The sequence below is a fragment of the Chaetomium strumarium genome (genome assembly GCF_033439665.1).
Source record: "Chaetomium strumarium strain CBS 333.67 chromosome Unknown B0T15scaffold_3, whole genome shotgun sequence".
In the NCBI taxonomy this organism is placed as follows: Eukaryota; Fungi; Ascomycota; class Sordariomycetes; order Sordariales; family Chaetomiaceae; genus Chaetomium; species Chaetomium strumarium.
The window spans coordinates 1,241,040-1,260,116 of record NW_026944431.1 but is presented as its reverse complement, the minus strand read 5'-3'; the positions used below and the strand labels follow the sequence as shown (position 1 = coordinate 1,260,116).

The window sequence follows — 19,077 nt, the reverse complement described above, 5'->3', positions numbered from 1 at the left end:
GACCAGGGGCCCACAAGCGACCATTTTCTCATTTCCAACGTGGGAGTGACGCATCGGGAGAGTTGAAGCCCGTACCCAGGAGCATGGGGTCCTGAAGTATCTCCGCCCGCGCTCTCAAATCCGCATAAGGCCCGTATAACTCCTCAAGATGCCCGAACCCAACTTCCCGGGTCATCCCCACCCGAGCTGCTTGGGACCACATTTTGAATTCTTTGGCCGTTAGTGCCTCTGTGATTTCCTCCTCGAAGATTTGCCACACTGTGTGCGACGTCAGGGAAGTCGGACCCGAATCGCTGCAACCATGGACGAAGAGTGTGTAATCCACCCTTAGGTTGCTAGTCGCGGCCGATGCAAGCACAGTAGCTAACCGGACATAGCGATTCCCAAACCGTTCCTGTCGACAACACATACCGCGAAGTTATTGTCCACGATAACAGGGAGTTCCAACGATATGCCTTGGAAAACGGGATATACTTCGCTCCAGTTGACGATGTAAGCGGGACTCTGCTAGGTTCACCGACTACTGATCTCATTGCCGGTCCGTTGTCGAGTAGGACGAGATCGATCGCCTCCAGTATATGCACGAGATCTTCAACATGATGTTCGACAACAGGTTAATATTCCCTCCGCTCCCACGGCCACGGAGGATCCTGGATTGTGGGTATGGATCTGGTGCCTGGGCCATCGACGTTGCCGAACAATATCCTGAATGCGAGGTACGTGAATCTGCCCTTGTTCGGCCTGTTCTCGTCTTCCGGTGTGAACAGCAGCGACGGAAACAGAGAATGTTGTTGTGCCCACTTCCCTCTCATCCCGTTGCCGCTCTCGACGGCATGCAGTGCTGCTAGGCTGCTCCGTTGGGATCGGCAAAATCGATGGCAGCCACGGTCGCTGACGGTTGGGAACAGCCAGCTGCTCCTTTCCTGGTCTCGAATGCGTTTGGCGTCTTCGTTCGCTGACCTTTTGAATGACGTTAGGTGATTGGAATCGACGTGTACCCCTATCCTGTACCGGAAGCCCTCCCACCAAACTTGGATTTTCAGGTTGACGACCTGAACAGTCCGTGAGTCAGCAGGGCAACCTGAGAGACGCTGCTCCATCGCTAACACCGCGTCAGGTCCACGTTCCCTTCCAACTACTTCGACCTGGTGCACAGCAGGATGATGGCCGGCGGCATCCATGCCGATAGGTGGATGAACTATCTCGGCGACACCTTGCGCATCCTTCGCCCTGGAGGCTGGTGTCAGATGGTCGAGATATACTTCAATGCTCAATCTGACAACGGAACGCTTACTTCCAGTGAGTGCTGCTAAACATCGTAGGTCTCCAGTCTCCGGGCAGCGGCTGATGAACTGTCAGATCATGCGCTTCAGGTTTGGTCACAGAGCTACATGCAAAGCATCCAACCAGCGAAAGATCCTAGGGCACCATTGCGACTGCAAAGCTGGATGACGCAAGCGGGTTTCGTTGAGGTCGAGTCTCGGTTGTTGACTTTGCCCCTGAGCGGTTGGCCGACAGGTGCGGGGCCAAGATGCAGCAGTTGCGGTGACAGAGCTCGTTGTCTGACCCCCTTCAGATCCGAGAGACCATGCCATCGGCACCGCAAACAGACCCAATGTCCACCGGCTCCTGTCCTCGCTTGCCGTATTCCCCTTTGCACACGCCCTCAAGTGAGTGACGAGCCCACCCACGGTACCCCTTGCTCGGAGCATCCGCACTGACCCTGATGGCCTGTCCAGCATGTCAAACACCGACATACAGCTTCTCGTAGCGCAAGCTCGCAGTGAAGCCGACAACCCAGCCTTCAAGGTATGTTATGACACTGTTCGCCGATGGTTGTTGCCGTGGTTGCTTCGTTGCGACATCTCGGGTTGATAAACCCTTGCTGGCCGTGTCGGCCTAGCTGCTGATACATCGACGATACTGCGCAGGCTTATTTCCCAGTGTAAGAGAAAGTTCTCGTCCCTTATCGCACGAACGTTCTGCGGTGTGGCTGACGATGTGCATCCAGATACGTTTGCATAGGCCGCAAACCAGGCAGTAGTCGGCATCACCGGCAGGGCGACAGTCGAAGCCACCAGATCCCGAAAGGTGCAAGACACGGCGATTCGAGAAAGCGGGTGCGACATGGATAACCGGGAGCACGTCGAGGGCGTTTGCCCATGCGTCGGGCGTCTGCGATGCCTCTCATTTTGGCTGCGCAGACGTAGAGTGTTGCATACCTGGCAGAATTGAACAAGGGACAACGAAGTTGATGACCAGCACTGTATGCAGCATTTCTCGGTTGCGATGGGTGCGGATTGGTAGTTGTGAGCCGAGTTCCTCGATACCCCAGGTTCAGAATTAGTCGGTTCTAGCAAACCCAGGCCTTGTACATGTACTGCTGTTGCGTCTCGATGTTGGTGGGAAGCAGGAAGATGTCAGACTGCTATTGTATCTTTACGATGGGGGGAGAAGAACTCGAAGGCGATGGTTGTGGGTCGAGAGAGGCAGAGCCAGGTTGAGTGTGCTCGTCGGTACCTTCCAGGTTGGTTGCCATAGGACGGGCACGGCCGCCCTTTCCGCGCCGTGCTCGGAGAAGCCCATTTCAAGAGAACTGTGTCTAGACCGGGCAAGGAAGGCGCAACCGCTCAGGGGTCCTTAATCGTACGCGTCGCAACTTCATGCCCGTACAACGACTTCACACCAACTTTTCAAGTTGAAAGCAACCTTGACCATGAGGAACAAGCTGGCTGAATTGATACTTGACTGTGTCAGATATTGATAGCATCCCCCTCTTCCATCTCGGTTCCGGGGCCCGCCCGCTAAGATTTGCGCAAGCCGATTTGCGCAGCGCCGGAGAGACTATCAACCAACAACAAGCCCCATCCTGCCTCACTGGGGGAGCCTCCGAAACAGCCTGTACTGCTGCCCAACTCACCCTGTTCGCCCTGAAGGACCAACTGACGCCGCCTTCGTCCCCCCGACTTTATTCACCAAGTTTGTCTTTCGTCCACTCTTATCTTGCTCAGCCTTACCAGGATCTCCGATGCACTGTGGCTGGGAGAGAATCTCTCACAATCTCTCGTCGTTGCACTCCGCGAATGATTGACGATCGGGGCAGGCTAGCGCCGCGGCTGCGGCCAAGGAGTCCCCCGACCCTGGACGGTGGAACTCAGTTCCGCAGTTCAGGATGTCAGGTGATTTGGCGCTATGTCTCGGTCGAAGCGCCAACAGGACGCATTGGTCTTGCCGCCTGCCTTCATTCCGTTAAAGGCATCTGCAGGAAGAGCAGTCTTGATATGGTGCCAATATGCTCTGATGAGACAAGCTGGTTACTAGGTAGTTAACCCTAGCACTGTCTCGCTGCCAGAGAGAGGAGACAGCCAGTGACGTCTTAGGGTCTAGTACGCAGGTATCCAATCAACAACGCCAGCCAGTGCCGGGCAGCCTGCAGCTTAGCGGGCCAATAGGCTTGCTTGCCGTGTCGATCCCTTGTGGGCCGTGCAATCTCGATCTCGAGCTCGAAAGCAGTTCAATTGCCGCATCCTACACTACTGTACTGTCTTGCGTAAGAACGGTCAGTCCTGCGCCATACCTTGACAACAACAAAACTTTCACCTTGGCCTGAGCTGCAATGGCGAGCAAGCTCCCCGTCCCCGTCCTTCGGAGCCTCAGCCGATCGAGCTTGAGACCGTCCATGTCTCGCCACGTCTTCCGTGCCGCCTATTCGACCGACGCCCCACCCCCGCCGCCGCTCCTCACCAAACTTAAAGAAGACCTCAAAACCTCCATGAGGGCCAAGGACACAAATCGCCTCGCCGTCCTCCGCTCTCTGCTCACCGCAACTCTCAACGCTAGCAAAACCGACAAGCCTATCACGACCGACGCGCAACTTGTCAGCCTGCTGCTCAAGACAGCGCGCAAATCGCAAGAAGCTGCCGCCGAGGCCCGGGCGGCTGGCCGTGAAGACATCGCTGAGAAGGAGGAAGCACAACAGCGGATCCTGGAAGAGTATGCGGCTAGCAGCGGGCTCAGGGAGCTGGGAGAGGCAGAGCTAAGGCAGGTTGCCGAACGCACCAAGGCCAGCCTGGTTGCCGCGGGCATCCAGGAGAAGGCGCTGATGGGACAGATGGTCCGCAGCCTTCTCGCGCCGGGCGGGCCACTGGACGGGACCTCCGTTTCGAAAGAGAAGGTCACCGCTATCATCAAGGAGGTCCTCAGCACTCCGTCAAACTAGTCCGGCGATGATCTGGCAGTGTATATACAACGGTTTGTACTACATGTAACGTACCTAGGTTACATAAGTAGCCTGCAGGCCCAACAGTCCTATTCACATCAAGATACCCGCCGATCTTCGGGCTTCTCTCCCCTCCAGCTTTCGCTTCGGCAATGTTCAGCCATATCTGCGCACAGGACGACGAGCAGGAGCCGACACAACGTGTCACTGATGCTCTTTAAGCAACCATATCCATGGAAGCTCGAGGCACATTCGAACCCGTGTGCCACTCGCCATGATGGGCTTGCGCTCTCTGCTACTCGGTTCAAGACCCGCAGCGCCCCGGTCCCCGAGTTAAGAGGTAGCAGCACCCTTGTGCCGTGTGATGATGCTGTGCCGATGCCCCCCACAACTCTAGCGATGGTGCAGGAGTTACCCCGGGCGCGACAGCAGATCCAGGTCTTTTCTAAAGGTCCTTGCTGGCAGGCGAAAAGCTCCGTAGTCAAAGTCATCAAGTACTAGACCACAGACACACTTCCGAAGCGGGAGGAGCCTCGTGCGATTGCTGATTTCGGCAGAATCCCCGCGGGATGCGAAATCGGCCTACCTTTATATTGCCGGGAAGGCGACGCTCTCACTTTGTGCCGTCTGCATGACACTCAGGTCCAGGATAGGTACTAGTAGTTCAAAGAAACCAAATACTCACCAACGCCAAACTCGACATGGAGACTCACCTTTCACTCCTGATTCAAGGGGACATCACCATCTCGACGACGACGACGACGACCACCACCACCACCACAACGACAGTCTCCACCAGCCCCAATCACGCTCAAATCCTCGACCTAGAAGCCAACGGGGCCGCAAAAGAAACGTCCAAAAATCCGCCATCAGCACAGCCAGTCTCCCAGAAGGGAACTAGCGCAAGGTTCGGCAAGATCCGCCACCTTCGGCCGCCGTCACCGCTCAACCTGTCTTTCAACCTTAGTTAGCATCAACCTTAAACCGCAGCAGTAACCAAAAAGGCCGCCCCTCAGCCTCCACCCGTCGCTATGCAGCCGAGCAACATAGTTGAAGGCCGATCGTGCGGTTGCCCTGCTCTACGAAGGAAAGTGGCCTTTCTTTGGATTTTGGGGGAGAGGGGAAAGCGAGGAGGCAGCAGACTCGGGGACGAAGGCCGAGAGCATACGATTGGTATGCTTAGGATTGAGGTTGAGAGCTCTGGCGGTGCGATGTTGGTTGTAATGCTGACGGTGGGCACGAGAGTAATCAGTACCTGGTGTTGGTGGGAGTGGAACTGGGTCGTAGTCGGCAGTTGCCAACAGAGGTGAGCACGGGAGGGACAACGATTGTGAACGGAGGATGGCGGGCCTGGGGCTAGAGTGTCGATGTGGGGGAGAGTGGGGTTTGAGTGGAGGTCAACAGGAGAGTCACGAGGCATTCTCAGACGTTCCGAGGCTCCATGGGACAGCATCGATAGGTGAGATGGGATTCCGAGTTTTCCCATTACATCAAGGCTGTGTTCACCGACCTCCTCTTCGGCTAGAAAGCTTATGGTAAGGTGGGTGTTCGACAGTCTTGTTCGATGGGAGACGACGCAGGGAGCGGTGCTTTATGCCCAAATCGAGCTCAAACACTACCTATAAGGCATGCCGAGCAGGTGATCTGTGGCTGATACAGATACACAGTAGTAGTGGTAGTTTCTCGGCTGGTCGTGTCACTGGATATGCGGAGGCCTATATATACCTCTGTGAGTTACGTTACCTTTAGGAGCGGGCTTTACGTACAATCTGCACATCAGATTGGCGGAAGGAACATTTCCTCGCCCACTGAGAGCGCCGGCCCCAAGGGCCTTCGCTCTAGATCTCACTTCAAGAAGCAGGGCATCTTGCAGGTATGTGCCGCATTTGCGTATCTCCGAGTGAAACGCGCAGGGTTTCACATGCATGACGGCACTGGTTAAATGTTGGAGGGCTCGAGGCCACGAAGAGCCTGGAAACCTGGAAACACATGCCAACGCCAGAATCGGACCTTGAAAACTCCCGGTCGGGTTGGTCGCTGTGCTTATTAGGTAGGTACAATATATACCTTACCTACACTACCTTAGGTAGTCGAGTGAAAGCGGGGGAGAACCCGGCAGCTCCCGGGAGCCGGCTTCCACAACCTGGACCCTCCAGGGTCCCGGGCGCCGTCTCTTAGGGTGGCACGTGCCAGAGCTTCCGCTGCAATCTGTGCAGGGTCACGCGGGCCTATCGCGGCCGGCCGATTGCGATAAAGCTCTAGTGAACCTTAACACTGAGAACCACATCCAAGATTCATCAACACTTTTCCATCCGATGCTTTCCATTGCTCTGGGCCTCCTATTCGCTTCTTCCGACTACATAAAGCATTATCTGCCCGAGGGCAGGCGAAGATGATCTAAATTTTTTTCTCCCCACAGCTCTGCCTACAGCTCGAGTCTGCCAACTCGCTCGCCTCGTCTCTTTGCCTCTCTTTGCTAGAGGCACCTTCCACCTTCCAGCAATCCTTGCTCCTCCGGACTTGGCCCCACTCAGCTATCAACCGGTTCACAATCAACAATCGCCTGCGGAATACTGACGGCGAGAACCACATTCCACACGAAACACTCTAGATTCCCGAAATAAAACCCTTTCGCTTGCTCTGATGACCCCAAAGGTTTCTTGTCGCACCCGCTGGTAACTCCGGCTTGAGCAGAGGCGCAGGCCGTTTGACAGGGCGTTGGTAGCCACACCTCGGTGAGTGTTGTTGGCCTACCTCTTACCGCCGCACAACCGACTTTCATATCTGTTTTCTACGCAGTTGCCGTGAAGACTCATAGCCATTCAACCCGGCTCGGCAGAACGCATCATCATATGCTAACACAAACTCGTAGGACCACGGACAGAATCAAGCCAGTCTTACTCCAGCTACTGGTAGGCAACATGTGGGACCCGGCTGCGCTCTTGAACCCCAAGGCTGGGCCTGTCGCGCCGGCCAGGCCGCAGTCTGCGGGGGCCACTCCAACGTCCTCGACGCCATCTATTGCATCGGAGCAGCCAGAGATATCTTTTCAGTTTGCCAGTCCCGCCGAGTCTCTCACCGTGGACTTTTCGGGGATTCCTAGCAGCGGCCAGAACGTGCCGCAGCACCATGCGCCGACGATGCCGATCTTTCAGAACGGCTTCGCCCAGAGCATCGAGCGGCTGCATAATGTGCAAGACCGCGTCAATGCGCCCCAGCCGAAGCGCCGGAAGACCTATAACGAATACGACCCATCGCCCTCACTCTCCCCGGGCAGCCCTTTCGCGGCAGCAAGCAGCGGCATCCTCGGGCAGCACATCAAGCAGCAGCAACTCGGAGAGGCCAGTCAGACGAGGCCAGTGCTAAAGACGCTCGAGACCATCGACTTAACCAAGGGTGACGCCATTCCAACTCTGCCATCCCAGACTCCCAGAGACTCCGTCAAGGATGAGGAGGTTTGCTATGGGATGATCGAAGGCGCTTCGATCAACTGCCATAGGGTCCCAGCACCAAAGCCTAACATGATATCTATCAACGGTGACAGCTACTGGCCGCAGGTCAAGGTCGTTCTCAAGCGGAAAGCGGATGACGAGACGAAGAGGATTTACGTCTATGACTACACGCGGCATATCTTCGGTACCGTCGATCCAAAGACAGCAGAGGGTCTAGTCCCCCTCTTGGACTCGCCCGTCTTCCAGATACGCACAGATTGCCGCATCCCTTCTAGACGGAAACTTCCTGGCGAACAGGTCGGTCAGCAGGCCTCATTTAGTCACAAGTGCGAGCTAATGGTCTACGGGCCACGAAAATTCGCCGAGCAAATCGCCGCTCACCTGCTCAGGGCTAAGATGAACCTTGTGAGCCCCCCGCGGGTTGAGCCTGGAGCTAAAGTGTACAACCCCATGGCAAAGGAGAACAGACTCCCTACGGTTGCACGCTTCAAGAATGCTGGAAGTAGCAACCAATACCATTCGCCGCCCGCCGCCCGCACACAGGAGGAGATCCGCGCCGAGGTCTTTAACATCTTTGACTCTCTCCCTAAGTCCGAGGAGCTGCCCGAGGCCGAGCCGGATGCGCGCATTCAGACGCCGTTGCTCAAGCACCAGCGACAAGCCCTGTTCTTCATGACATCTCGCGAGTCTGAGCAGCTGCCGGATGCTGGCAAGGGTATCGTCACGTCTACCTGGAAGCGCCAACAGGATCAGTTTGGCAGGGTCATTTACCGTAACGTTGTCACGAACCACGAGCAGCGAGAGCAGCCCCCGCCGACTCTCGGTGGCATCCTCGCGGATATGATGGGGTTGGGCAAGACCCTCAGCATCTTGTCCCTCATAACGAAGACCCTAGACGCAGCAGATCGTTGGGCACAACTCCCCGCTGTCCAGCCCAAGGCGCCCGAGCAGAAGCCACAACATCCTTTTCCGAAACAGTTCGAGGTGCCTAGACCGGCCTCGCTCGAGCTAACGCCGCTACGCCGGAACGGAAAGGCGACCTTGCTGATTTGCCCTCTGAGTACGGTGACAAATTGGGAGGAGCAGATAAAGCAGCACATTCAGCCAGATGCTGTCTCCTACCACATCTATCATGGTCCCAACCGCATCAAGGATGTGGACCAATTGGCTCAGTTCGACTTGGTCATTACAACATACGGATCGGTTGTCAGCGAGCTCAACTCGCGGAACAAGAACAAGCCGGGCACCTACCCCCTGGAGGAGATCGCTTGGTTTCGCATCGTTCTGGATGAAGCCCATCAGATCCGGGAGCAAGCGACACTGGGCTTCAAGGCCGTTTGTCGACTGCAGGCCCACCGCCGGTGGGCTGTGACTGGAACCCCGGTGCAGAACAAGTTGGAAGATCTCGCCGCTCTTCTGGCCTTCTTGCGGCTCAAGCCGTTCGACGAGAAGGCAAAGTTCCTGCAATACATTATCCAGCCGTTCAAGACTGCCGACCCGAATATCGTGCCTAAACTCCGTGTTCTCATTGACACGGTCACGTTGCGGCGTCTCAAGGACAAGATCCACTTGCCGCCGCGCACCGACGAGGTCGTCAGGTTAGAGTTCTCACCAGAGGAGCGACAGGTTTATGAGTGGTTTGCCAAATCAGCTCGGGAGCGGGTTAAAGTCTTGACGGGCCAGAGTATTGGCCAAGATCGCATCATCGGCGGGAAGACCATGATACACATACTGCGGTCTATCCTGCAGCTGCGCTTGCTTTGTGCACATGGAAAAGACCTGCTCAGCGACGACGACTTTGCTGATCTTCAGGGCATGACGGCGGACACGCCCATCAACTTGGACGGTGACGACGAGGAGAAGCCAGTGTTGCAGGAGAAGAAGGCATACGAGATGCTGTACCTGATGCAGGAGGGCAACAGCGACAACTGCTTTAGATGCAACTGCAAACTTGGCGCCGTTGAGGTGGACGATCCGGAGTCTGACCGACAGGATGACATTCTCGGGTATATGGCACAGTGCTTCCACACGTATTGCGCTGCCTGTGTCAAACAGCTGCACAGTGAACAGGGTAGTTGCGACGAGTGTGCCGGCATCGATAAGTCATCGTGTGTCGAGCTGCGACGCAAGCGCGCCGACATGGAGCACGAGTCACGCGTGGCCAAGAATAAGGGAGGCACGGGCAAGATCATACCCGATGACCGCTACAGCGGGCCGCATACCAAGACGCGTGCACTCATTGACGAGTTGCTAGCCAACAAGGAAAGGAGCGCCATGTGCCCCGGCGAACCTCCTTTCAAATCCGTCGTCTTCTCCGGCTGGACCTCCCACCTCGACCTGATCCAGATCGCACTGGATAGCGCGGGGATTACCTACACCAGACTCGACGGCAAAATGACCCGGCCCGCTCGCAACGCTGCCATGGACGCATTCCGTGACGACCCGTCCGTGCAGGTTATCTTGGTCAGCATCATGGCCGGCGGCTTGGGTCTAAACCTGACGGCTGGCAACAGCGTCTACGTCATGGAGCCGCAGTTCAATCCTGCTGCAGAGGCGCAGGCCGTCGACCGTGTGCACCGCCTCGGCCAAACCCGGGCTGTCCGTATCGTTCGCTTCATCATGAGGGGCAGCTTTGAGGAGGAGATGCTCAAGCTGCAGGACAAGAAGAAGAAGCTGGCCAGTCTCAGCATGGATCGGGACTACATCGACGCCAAGACTAGTGACCGGACAGAGGCTGCCAGGCAACGCTTGATGGACCTGCGGAGTCTCTTCGAAAAGAAATAAGGCAGCACCCTCCCTGCAAGCTCCCTGAACCCTGATTCGATTCATCGTTGTTATTATTATTATCACAACAGGACACTCCGGGGTTTTGAGATCAGATCGCGATCAAACAACAATCAGATCGCGCTTCTTGAGTTCACTTCGCGGCTCTTGATATCGGGCGAAATTTCTTGACATCGCTCCGCGGTTCTCGGATATCAGCTCGCGATCAGTATTGGTGACCATGACATCAGTTCGACGTCCTTGACATTAGTCGAAAGTTCATAACATAATTCCCGGCTCTTGGCATCGGCTCGCAGTTCTCGGATATCAGACCGGGAACCTCTGGGCCAAGTCACGGAACACCTGACATTGGATCGCGAACTAGGTATCTACCAACAGTGGATCGCGACCCAGGGCCCCAGTCAAGACTGATAGCAGGCAGCATACGGACCTTGCAGTTATCTGTCGATGCACAAGCGGTCATGACGACCGTACGGTCAACGGGTCTCCTTTTCACCACTCAGTTTCTTCACTATTTCTTATCTTTCAGGGGTACAGCCGCATTAATGATCGGGGCCAACATCACGGTGCATCATCATCCTTCTTCTCATGCATTTCCGGCCTTTCGTTCACTGCAGAGATCGGGAATCACGCTGGTTGGTAATAAGGAGTTCACTACAGGACACGGACGGAGCATCAGCATGACAAGGCAACAGGCATAGGGCAGGAGGTTTACATGGTGTCTTTCGGCGGTGGGCATCTCGGGATGGGTGGTTTGGTTTGTCTCGTGGTCTTTTCGCGCTCAATGGGTTTTGCATGCATTTTGCTTTGCTTTTCTTCTTTTACTATTTTCACCAGTTCTCACGGATCATAGATTTCCGGCTGAGGGGTGGCGGCCTTGTGGCGGCCTTGTGGCGACCTGGGCGGCATATCTGCTATTTTACTCTTGCTGCTTTTACACCTTGCTAACAAGCTAACAAGATATATGCGATGTTGCGGTGGTTCCTTTTTTTTTCTTTCTTTTTCTTTTTTTTTCTTTTTCTTTTTTTTTTCTTTTTCTTTTTTTTTTTTTCTTTTTTTTTTTTTTTTTTTTTTTTTTGGGTGTATGTATGTGTTTTTGTGAACGGTCTCCATTGGCGATACCACCTCTCAAAATACCTACCCCCAATTACCTTCCAACCCACAAGAAACTAGCAAGAGCCTTTGGCACATCTTCCCATCAGATGGGAATGGATTTCATTCATCCGGTGAGTACTGCGCAACCATCATGTCGACTATGTACGCTACGTTCTTTTGCTATATGGCGCTCTGTTTCATTGTCAGCCAGTGAGAGTCAAAACTGTTAAAGGGCATGTGGTAGACTCCCAAAAGATAGAACTGGTCACCGTAGGTAGGTAGGGTGTTGACGAACCCCGATGCACGTAGATCCATCATTCACTTCGTCCTTGTGTAATTGTAGTGGAGTGTAAAGTTTGGCTTTGAATTCCACTTTTGCATTGCTCGAGTTTCATCGTGACATATGTAAAACCATGCCAATGACCACACTGCGCCTTGGATGAATACTCTCCTTGACCCCAATCCCCCTTCCTTCCATAACGCCTAAGAACATTTTTATCATGAGTAAGCAAGAGGCATGCGCTCCATAATCGTCTAATTAGTGAGGTGAGGGAAATCTCCCAATCCATCAACCGGCGTCTGCCGATATCAATCGGCCAGATGTGGTTACCGCAGATACAGCAACGCGTATCTCAGTTGTTTACGCGGCATCGGCGGTGGCAACGGGGACAGGAACACGTGTGACCTGGTCGCCGGCCCGAACGATGCGGTTGCCCGAGGAGTCGGTGACGGCAGCAACATCCTTGTTCTCGGCTTGGGCGCGCTTCCAGATTTCAACCTCGCAGCCGCCGCGCAACACGCCGCACCTCATGGTCGAGAGGAGGTTGTGGGCGGCGTTGGAGTGGTTGTAGACACCGCCGTTGAAGACGGCAGTGGCGTCCTTGCCGATGGCCGACGAGATCAGGGCCTTGCCACCGGGGTGGTCGGCAATGAACTTGCCGACGTCGTGGATAACACCAGCAACGGCAACCCAAGCCTTGCCGTTCTTGCTCTGCTCAACGAAGTCGTCCCAGCTGATGACAGGCAGAGACTCGAGAGGGATACCCCAGTCCAGGGTGGCGCGCTTTTGGTCGAGCTTCTTCTGCAGCTGCTGCACACGGCCCTTCTCGATCTCGTTCTGAGGGAAAGTCTTGAGGTTGTAAGCAAGACCGAGCTGCTTCATGGTCCAGATGAACCACTTGGTCGGGTCGTACTGCCACCACTCAATCGCGTTGCGGAAATCGCTCGGGAACTCGTGGTGGAAGTTGTGGTAGCCCTCGCCAAGGGTGACCAGAGCGGTGATGACGTGGTCCCTCGGCGAGTTGCGGTCATCGAAGGGCTGGTCGCCGAGCCAGTGGGCCAAGCTGTTGACGCAGAAGGTGGCTTGTTGAATGAAGAAGATCCTCAGAATGCCCCCGTAGATGATGCCGCCCAGGAAGTCACCCCAACCAAACCCGCAGACGAGGGTAGGCACAATCAAGGCCATGGTAATGACAGACTTGATGTAGTTGCGGTGCTGCCAGACCACAACGGGGTCATCGTTCAGGTCGGTAATATCGGTGCGGCCAATGCGACGAGGGTTCTGCTTCATGACCATCCACCCAATGTGGCTGTAGAGCAGACCCTTCCGGACGGAGTAGGGATCCTTGTCGGTGTCGGTGTAGCGGTGGTGCGAGCGATGAAGGCTGGACCACCACCGAGCGCTACCCTCGACGGCAGCGGCGCCGCCGGCAGCAAGGAAGATCTTGAGAGGGAGAGTGGCCTTGTAGCTAGTATGGGCCCACAGGCGATGGTAACCGGCAGCTAGGGAGTTATGTCAGTCGATGTTCGCTTATCTTCCCCTTCTCGACGATCAAACTCACTGATTCCGAGACCAGCAAAGAAATAGTAGGCCACAGCGAAAACGGCCGTCTCCCACCGCAGAGGAACCCAGTACGACGAAATCAGGCCAGCCAGAGGAATGAAGATTATGAAGGTCGTGTTCAGCCAGTTGACGTGCTGGTACCAGTTGCTCCATGTGATGGGCAACTCCGTGATGTCTGTCGCAGGCGATGGTCAGCATCCATCGATCACTACGCATGCAGCGTAGGACAGGATGGGGGAACTCACGAGGTTTGCGGATGTCGTACGCCTTTTTCCGTACCGGAACGTAATCAGTGGTGCCATCGGGGAAGGCATCGGCCTGCGGCACTGGCGGCGAAGAAGACGACGACGCCATGGCGACAGAAAATGAAGCCGTCCAACGGCAAGATGAGCAGACAGAGTTGTCGTCGATGCAGAGGGACGTCGGCTCCGATGCTTGAGTGAAAATCCAACTTTATCGCCGCAGCAGAGGGTGCCGACGTAGCGGAGTTGGGTTAGATGTAAGTTGTTGGTCGGGAATGGGAAGAGGTGTGTGTGAGTGTCGTTGTTCTGGCAGATGTTTATATCAATTGAATAATAAGCGGGGAGGAGGAATGCAGGTTCCCTTGTTTGGAAGGCAAAACCCACGTCAGGGCATTCAACGTTCCAACGGAGGTTGTAATTGGCCCGATACCACAGTGTTTTGCAGGTGTGTTTCGACTGTCACTCAACCTTTGGACTAGTGGAAGTCGCCACTTCAGAGCCGTTGGGGGAACCGGAAGTATATCACCAATGACATGATCCAGCAGACCGAAGCGACGATTGGGAACGGACAAGGTGGCAACCGGCACTGATTCCTCAGGTCACTTTGGCATCGATTCTCTTCTTGCTCAGCCGAGGAAGCATGTGCAACGCGCCACTGCTTTGAAAATGCATCTCGTTGCCCACATCAGCCGGGCTTGAAATCCCACTGTTGTCAAGGCCCCAAATTTGTTGAGCAAACTTGTTGGGGAGAAGGGTGTAAGTCGTCGATTCGTCCCGTACTTCCAATTGGCTGACGTGATCAGACCCAATGCAAGCACGGACCAACGGTTGCAGACGAAGCGCGAAATCCTGATCCACGACTCCGCCGAATCGCTGTTGAGTTGTGGGCGATCCGTGGCGATGTAGCAATCATGTTGTCTTGGGATTGCACAGCTCTTCAAATCACATGTCTTGCGCATCTTCCTGCCCACAAGTTGTGGAAGCTGCTGGTCGGGTCCAACCCACTATTTATGTGCTCCACCCGAGATTCTCGGCACCCCCGGTTCATCCCTCCGCTCCCGGTTTCTTCTGGAACGCCCTGATGGAACCAGGCCGTCAGCACCTCCAGAGGAGAGCGCTGTTTCAGGTACATCGCTGCAGTAGTGTACGACTTCTCAACAACAGAGAGCCAGACCGCCGCAGTGCAACTCTTGAATGCGGGGCGGAAAGTGTGGCGTTCCCGCCTTCCTCAGCCCTGCAGGGCTGAAGGAATGAAGCAAATCGCCACGTGGTTTACTGACTGCGAGTATGTAACTGTTGCTGGGTATCTGTCAGCTTTCAGATTCTACTGTCAGAAGTGAAGCGGCTGTGGGACGAAGTCAAGTTGAGGACTACGATTGTATCCTCGGCGGCCTCAGCTAAGGTGCCGAACTCTGGGGTCTCCGATCGGTATGTACTCAGGTACCTTACTGTACATCCGACCCGAAACGCCGGTGGCGGAGACTCCGCAAGTGCCGCAGCGGGACGGACCCACCTCGGCTTCCGGAGCTGAGAGGGGCCGTCTTGGCGACTCCAACCTCATTGATTTCAACAGCTGTTCCGGATACTCTCAGTCTCATTGCATCTCCTCTGTCTCCATCGAACGGGGGTAGTGGGACAAATTGACATGCCATACCGAAACACGTACTTAGGTTTTTCCAAATCATTAACTCCCGAGGACTAAGGAACTCATTGCAATAGTAGACATTTGATGAGGTGTGTGTGGTATTTTGATTCAGGCAAATAAGTCAATAGTCAAGGTGCAGGATAGTGTCAATCAATAATAGTCTGGAGGACAGATAATATATGGAACTCGCTTGTCAGGAACTGGCATCGTCATGCATGGACATGCATACATCCGTTTCACCCTTTCAAGCAATGACTCTTCCTGCTCCGTTGAAGCATTACAACGTAGATAGCTGAAAAGGGGCCAGGAAACGAAGAATATCAAGGGAAGGCACCAGAGTAGCAAAGTAAAGCAAAGCAAAAGTCATCAATCATGCAGATTTCCGCCGCCGTCGCCACCACCACAACCAAACCCCAGCCGGCTTAAAGCGACTCGAAGTTCCCTAGTAGTTCCTCGCTTGCGCCCTCCTATTGCTGTATACCCAACAACCAACTAATCCAATGCATCGTCGTGTCACACCTTAAGAGAGAAACAAAAGTAAAAGACAATTAAACATTGCCACATAGAGAGAAAAATCATCGCCGTATGTGTCTGTCGTCACTCGACTGAACCTTCGTGTCCGTCGTGGATAAAGGATTCCTCAAACTCTGGCTGTCGTCCAAATCCAAATCATCATCAACTTCCAGTATCATCATGTCGGCATGCCGTTTCTCATCAGCATCGTTCCCGTGTGCTGCGGAGGGTTTCACCGCAAAGTCATATGCCGAACCGATCCCCGCCAGGCAATCATTGTCAGGTTGCCTGAAGCCGGCAAGTGGATTTGAGGCGGCTGATAACGGACGAGACTGAAAAGCATCGGCATCACCATCGCGAAAGCGGGAACGCCCACGGACCGGCTCGTCGGTTGCGCTTGGGTGTGTAGTAGCTGCCTCGTGTGTGGTGATGGGCCGCTCGTAATGGGCACGCGACGGGGATAAACTGCTGCTGCTCCCTTGGGAAACAGATCGCAGTTCGCCGCGCGCAATTCGTATCCCTTTCCCAGTCGGCGAGCCCGCCACCTCCGTGACGTCCTTGCCACTGTCTGCATGTGACAGCCGTCCTGTGCTCCCACGGTTCACTGACTCTCGACTCCTGTTCCCGCCATCGCTTCCCAGCTTGGGTCGCTCTGCTAACCGTCCGTGGTTCGGCGGCGTATACTCCGTTGCTGTCGGGACTGAGTCGTCGTTTTCCACGTCATCCTTGACCCGTTCCCGCTCCCCGACGTATCGGGGCTTCCCAGCGGGTGACCGCCCTCGCTCAACCGGAATATCATCGTCCCCGCTTGCTTGCATCGCGGTCGCTTTGCACCGATGTGGCACATCTGCGTATGTCTCCAGCATTTCCTCGCTTCCTGCCAGTTTTGGCCCGGGCCCCTCTGTTGGGGCTCGAGAAAGAACATCGCTAACAGAAGGCACGGTTGGCACATGGTTATACGTATCCGACCAGCTGTAAAACCGCTGTCCGTACCGTGCTTGACCGTAATCTCCCTGATTGCTCGGCATTGGCGACGGTGGAGATCTGCCCCTGCTCGGGTAGTAGAACGGCTCGTCAGTTAGTTGATGATTTTCCAACCCTACATACGCCCAGTCACTTGGAGGTGGGACTGTCTTGACCCGCGGAATCCCGTCGGGAGATAGGCAACCATGGCCGGGATTGCGGTCGCCGTTGATGGATACCGATGATCCGTTGATGGGACCATGTCGGCTGCCTTCCTCCCGATCCGGAAACCACCGCAGCAGTTGGATGGCCTGGAGGCGGTTTCGCGGACTGGAGCTCAGACAGGTGTCCACAATGCGCCTGTACCATTCCGGCACTTGGATAACGCGGTCGAATCTGAGGGGACGACTGTATTTCTCCGGTTCATCTTCCTGGGTTGCCAACGCCCAAAGAACCATTCCCAGCTGGTAGAGGTCAGACTTGACGCCGATGTACATGGTGATTCGTTGGCCGCTCTCCACAAGTGGTGTGGCTTCCGGCGGTTCCCAGCCGATGGGACAGCCCCGGCGATTGATGTCGATGATCTTCGCGTCGTCATTCTCGTCGATGACAATGTTGGATAACGTGAAATCACCCTGGACAAAGCCGGCCTCGTGGATCTCGGATAAGCCGGCGACAATCTGGCGAGCCCACTTCTCCCGGGTTGGCCAGGGAATGGTGTGATCATTGTCATAGATAACATCGATCAGCGCGCCCCGAGCAGCATAACTGATCAACAGACCGGTAACGTTCTGCTCCCTGTCGTCGACGACGACGCCGTAGAACTGGATGACGTTCTTTGCGTAACACAGTTGGTTAAGCGCGTTGATCTCGTAGAGGAACTCGTCCACTGTCTCCGGGCCTGGGATCTCTTTCTTGATCAGTAGCCTGCCGTGGACTCGGACCTTGTAAACGAATCCAGATATGTGCGAGTCAAAGTGAATCTCGCGCTCCTTTACGCGTCTACAATTCACATGCTCGACCACGCTGGTCGAGGGGTAGTGGATGATTTCCTGTCTCTAAAGTCAGCAAGAAGCAGCACGACTCAAGAGCGTCGAACATACATTGACATCCTCGACGACGTGGACGTGTAGCCTCCCATCCTTCGTTTCCAGTTTGAGATTAGTGACGGTCGGGTAGAAATCGATCTCGTTCAGGCTTTCCCGGATAGCCTCGTAGATCTTGGCGCTCTTGTCGCGCTGATATTCCATGTGCGACAGTTCAGCTTCCAAAGAGTCTGCCGGCGCGTTGCGGTAATCGAGCGAGATGGTGACACGCCGCCAGTGGTGTTCGTGCTGGCGGTAGGTAACGAAGAATTTCTCACGTTTGGATTTGTCCCGGAAGTGCATGGAGAGGTTGAGGATCCACTTGCGCTCCAGCTCACTGTCTATCAAAGCCTCGTATTGTGACGTGGTCATGGACCGGACGTCAATCCCAGACAAAGCATGACCATTGCGAGGGAGGGCACCATCCACAGAGTCCCTGTCAAGATCGAAGTAATCCGGATACCCCATGATCCCTTGAATCCGTTCGAGCCGTTTCATCGGCAACAGGGGCGGAGACGGCACAGCGCTGAGGTTCTGGCTGAGGAAGTCGGAAGCGCTGGCTCGAGGACTAGGGTGGTCGAGAGTACTAATGGAGGGGTTTGTGCGTCTGTCCATGGAAACAGCTCTTCGCTCGGCGGGTGTTGGGCGGACGGGTTCCAGTTTGCTGCGTACCTCGGAACACTGCCTCTTAAAGGTTTGTGTCCTCGGTAAGCCCGGTACCACTTTCCGGGAGCCTCCACGTCGAACAAGGCCGTCTTTGTCGTCATTGTGTTGCTCAACGTCCTGGCTTTTCTCCGTTGGTTCTGTTGGCCCGTCGGTCCCATGATCTTTATCCCACCCTAAGAACCTCCGCCATAGACCTTGCATCTGGTCGTTGTTGGTGTCTGTCAGAGAAGGCGACGATCTACCGGCGACACTCGCATGCGCTTGAGCCATGGGGCTCATCCGGGAGTGATGCTGTCCCGGTACCCGGTCCGATGTCAAGGGGGAACGAGGAGTTTGAGGAATTTGCTGACAAGTCGCACGCGGCACTGAACGGTTAGATAGATACTCGGACAGGTGGGTGAGCTCGACGACACGGTGCTGCCGTATGACCTGGTCCTCCTACTTCCCTTTCTGTCCCGTTTGGTTCCTCGCCGTACCACCCGAGTGGAACCAGACGGCGGTCAGGGCCGGATATGGGGCAGGGTGAGAGCACCTAAGGTTTTGCTGAACACCCATCAAGTGCAGGTAGTC

The 19,077-nt window shown here is 55.2% G+C and overlaps 6 protein-coding genes across 6 annotated transcripts; 4 read left to right on the top strand and 2 right to left on the bottom strand.

Annotated features, from left to right (window-relative positions):
- Window positions 1–167: 167 nt before the first annotated feature.
- On the top strand, window positions 168–2,609 carry B0T15DRAFT_149230 (S-adenosyl-L-methionine-dependent methyltransferase). The gene is made up of 10 exons (XM_062861968.1): window positions 168–312; window positions 378–492; window positions 555–716; window positions 978–1,063; window positions 1,118–1,299; window positions 1,360–1,518; window positions 1,577–1,670; window positions 1,740–1,809; window positions 1,932–1,945; window positions 2,012–2,609. The coding sequence occupies exons 1-10, from the start codon at window positions 302–304 to the stop codon at window positions 2,133–2,135; spliced, it is 1,017 nt and encodes a 338-aa protein (XP_062722443.1). The 5' UTR covers window positions 168–301; the 3' UTR covers window positions 2,136–2,609.
- An 870-nt stretch (window positions 2,610–3,479) lies between these two features.
- Window positions 3,480–4,268, top strand: B0T15DRAFT_149139 (Yqey-like protein-domain-containing protein). The gene has a single exon (XM_062861967.1). It carries the CDS (start codon window positions 3,617–3,619, stop codon window positions 4,217–4,219), a length of 603 nt encoding a protein of 200 aa, XP_062722442.1. The 5' UTR covers window positions 3,480–3,616; the 3' UTR covers window positions 4,220–4,268.
- Window positions 4,269–7,140: 2,872 nt separating this feature from the next.
- On the top strand, window positions 7,141–10,516 carry B0T15DRAFT_431438 (SNF2 family N-terminal domain-containing protein; the record flags this gene model as incomplete). The annotated part of the gene is made up of 1 exon (XM_062865734.1): window positions 7,141–10,516. One exon carries the CDS (start codon window positions 7,141–7,143, stop codon window positions 10,453–10,455), a length of 3,315 nt encoding a protein of 1,104 aa, XP_062722441.1. The 3' UTR covers window positions 10,456–10,516.
- A 90-nt stretch (window positions 10,517–10,606) lies between these two features.
- B0T15DRAFT_527888 (uncharacterized protein) lies at window positions 10,607–11,492 on the top strand. The gene has a single exon (XM_062869000.1). It carries the CDS (start codon window positions 10,917–10,919, stop codon window positions 11,154–11,156), a length of 240 nt encoding a protein of 79 aa, XP_062722440.1. The 5' UTR covers window positions 10,607–10,916; the 3' UTR covers window positions 11,157–11,492.
- Window positions 11,493–11,909: 417 nt separating this feature from the next.
- B0T15DRAFT_149046 (delta-9 acyl-CoA desaturase) lies at window positions 11,910–14,004 on the bottom strand. Its single transcript, XM_062861966.1, has 3 exons — window positions 13,639–14,004; window positions 13,392–13,568; window positions 11,910–13,332 (listed from the first exon to the last, which is right to left on the bottom strand). Exons 1-3 carry the CDS (start codon window positions 13,745–13,747, stop codon window positions 12,191–12,193), a joined length of 1,428 nt encoding a protein of 475 aa, XP_062722439.1. The 5' UTR covers window positions 13,748–14,004; the 3' UTR covers window positions 11,910–12,190.
- A 1,583-nt stretch (window positions 14,005–15,587) lies between these two features.
- On the bottom strand, window positions 15,588–18,982 carry B0T15DRAFT_149018 (uncharacterized protein). The gene is made up of 2 exons (XM_062861965.1): window positions 17,860–18,982; window positions 15,588–17,808 (listed from the first exon to the last, which is right to left on the bottom strand). The coding sequence occupies exons 1-2, from the start codon at window positions 18,784–18,786 to the stop codon at window positions 15,856–15,858; spliced, it is 2,880 nt and encodes a 959-aa protein (XP_062722438.1). The 5' UTR covers window positions 18,787–18,982; the 3' UTR covers window positions 15,588–15,855.
- Between the last annotated feature and the right edge of the window lie 95 nt (window positions 18,983–19,077).

What these genes read in the sequence shown, in the direction of transcription:
- B0T15DRAFT_149046 (XM_062861966.1), bottom strand. Translation starts at nt 13,747, where the DNA reads ATGGCGTCGTCGTCTTCTTCGCCGCCAGTGCCGCAGGCCGATGCCTTC. An exon ending in GTACGACATCCGCAAACCTC is followed by an intron (nt 13,569 to 13,638) that starts GTGAGTTCCCCC and finishes CGCCTGCGACAG; the next exon opens with ACATCACGGAGTTGCCCATC. An exon ending in CTTTGCTGGTCTCGGAATCA is followed by an intron (nt 13,333 to 13,391) that starts GTGAGTTTGATC and finishes ATAACTCCCTAG; the next exon opens with CTGCCGGTTACCATCGCCTG.
- B0T15DRAFT_149139 (XM_062861967.1), top strand. Translation starts at nt 3,617, where the DNA reads ATGGCGAGCAAGCTCCCCGTCCCCGTCCTTCGGAGCCTCAGCCGATCG.
- B0T15DRAFT_527888 (XM_062869000.1), top strand. Translation starts at nt 10,917, where the DNA reads ATGACGACCGTACGGTCAACGGGTCTCCTTTTCACCACTCAGTTTCTT.
- B0T15DRAFT_149018 (XM_062861965.1), bottom strand. Translation starts at nt 18,786, where the DNA reads ATGAGCCCCATGGCTCAAGCGCATGCGAGTGTCGCCGGTAGATCGTCG. An exon ending in ACGTCGTCGAGGATGTCAAT is followed by an intron (nt 17,809 to 17,859) that starts GTATGTTCGACG and finishes CTTTAGAGACAG; the next exon opens with GAAATCATCCACTACCCCTC.
- B0T15DRAFT_149230 (XM_062861968.1), top strand. An exon ending in ACTTCGCTCCAGTTGACGAT is followed by an intron (nt 493 to 554) that starts GTAAGCGGGACT and finishes GTTGTCGAGTAG; the next exon opens with GACGAGATCGATCGCCTCCA. An exon ending in AACAATATCCTGAATGCGAG is followed by an intron (nt 717 to 977) that starts GTACGTGAATCT and finishes GAATGACGTTAG; the next exon opens with GTGATTGGAATCGACGTGTA.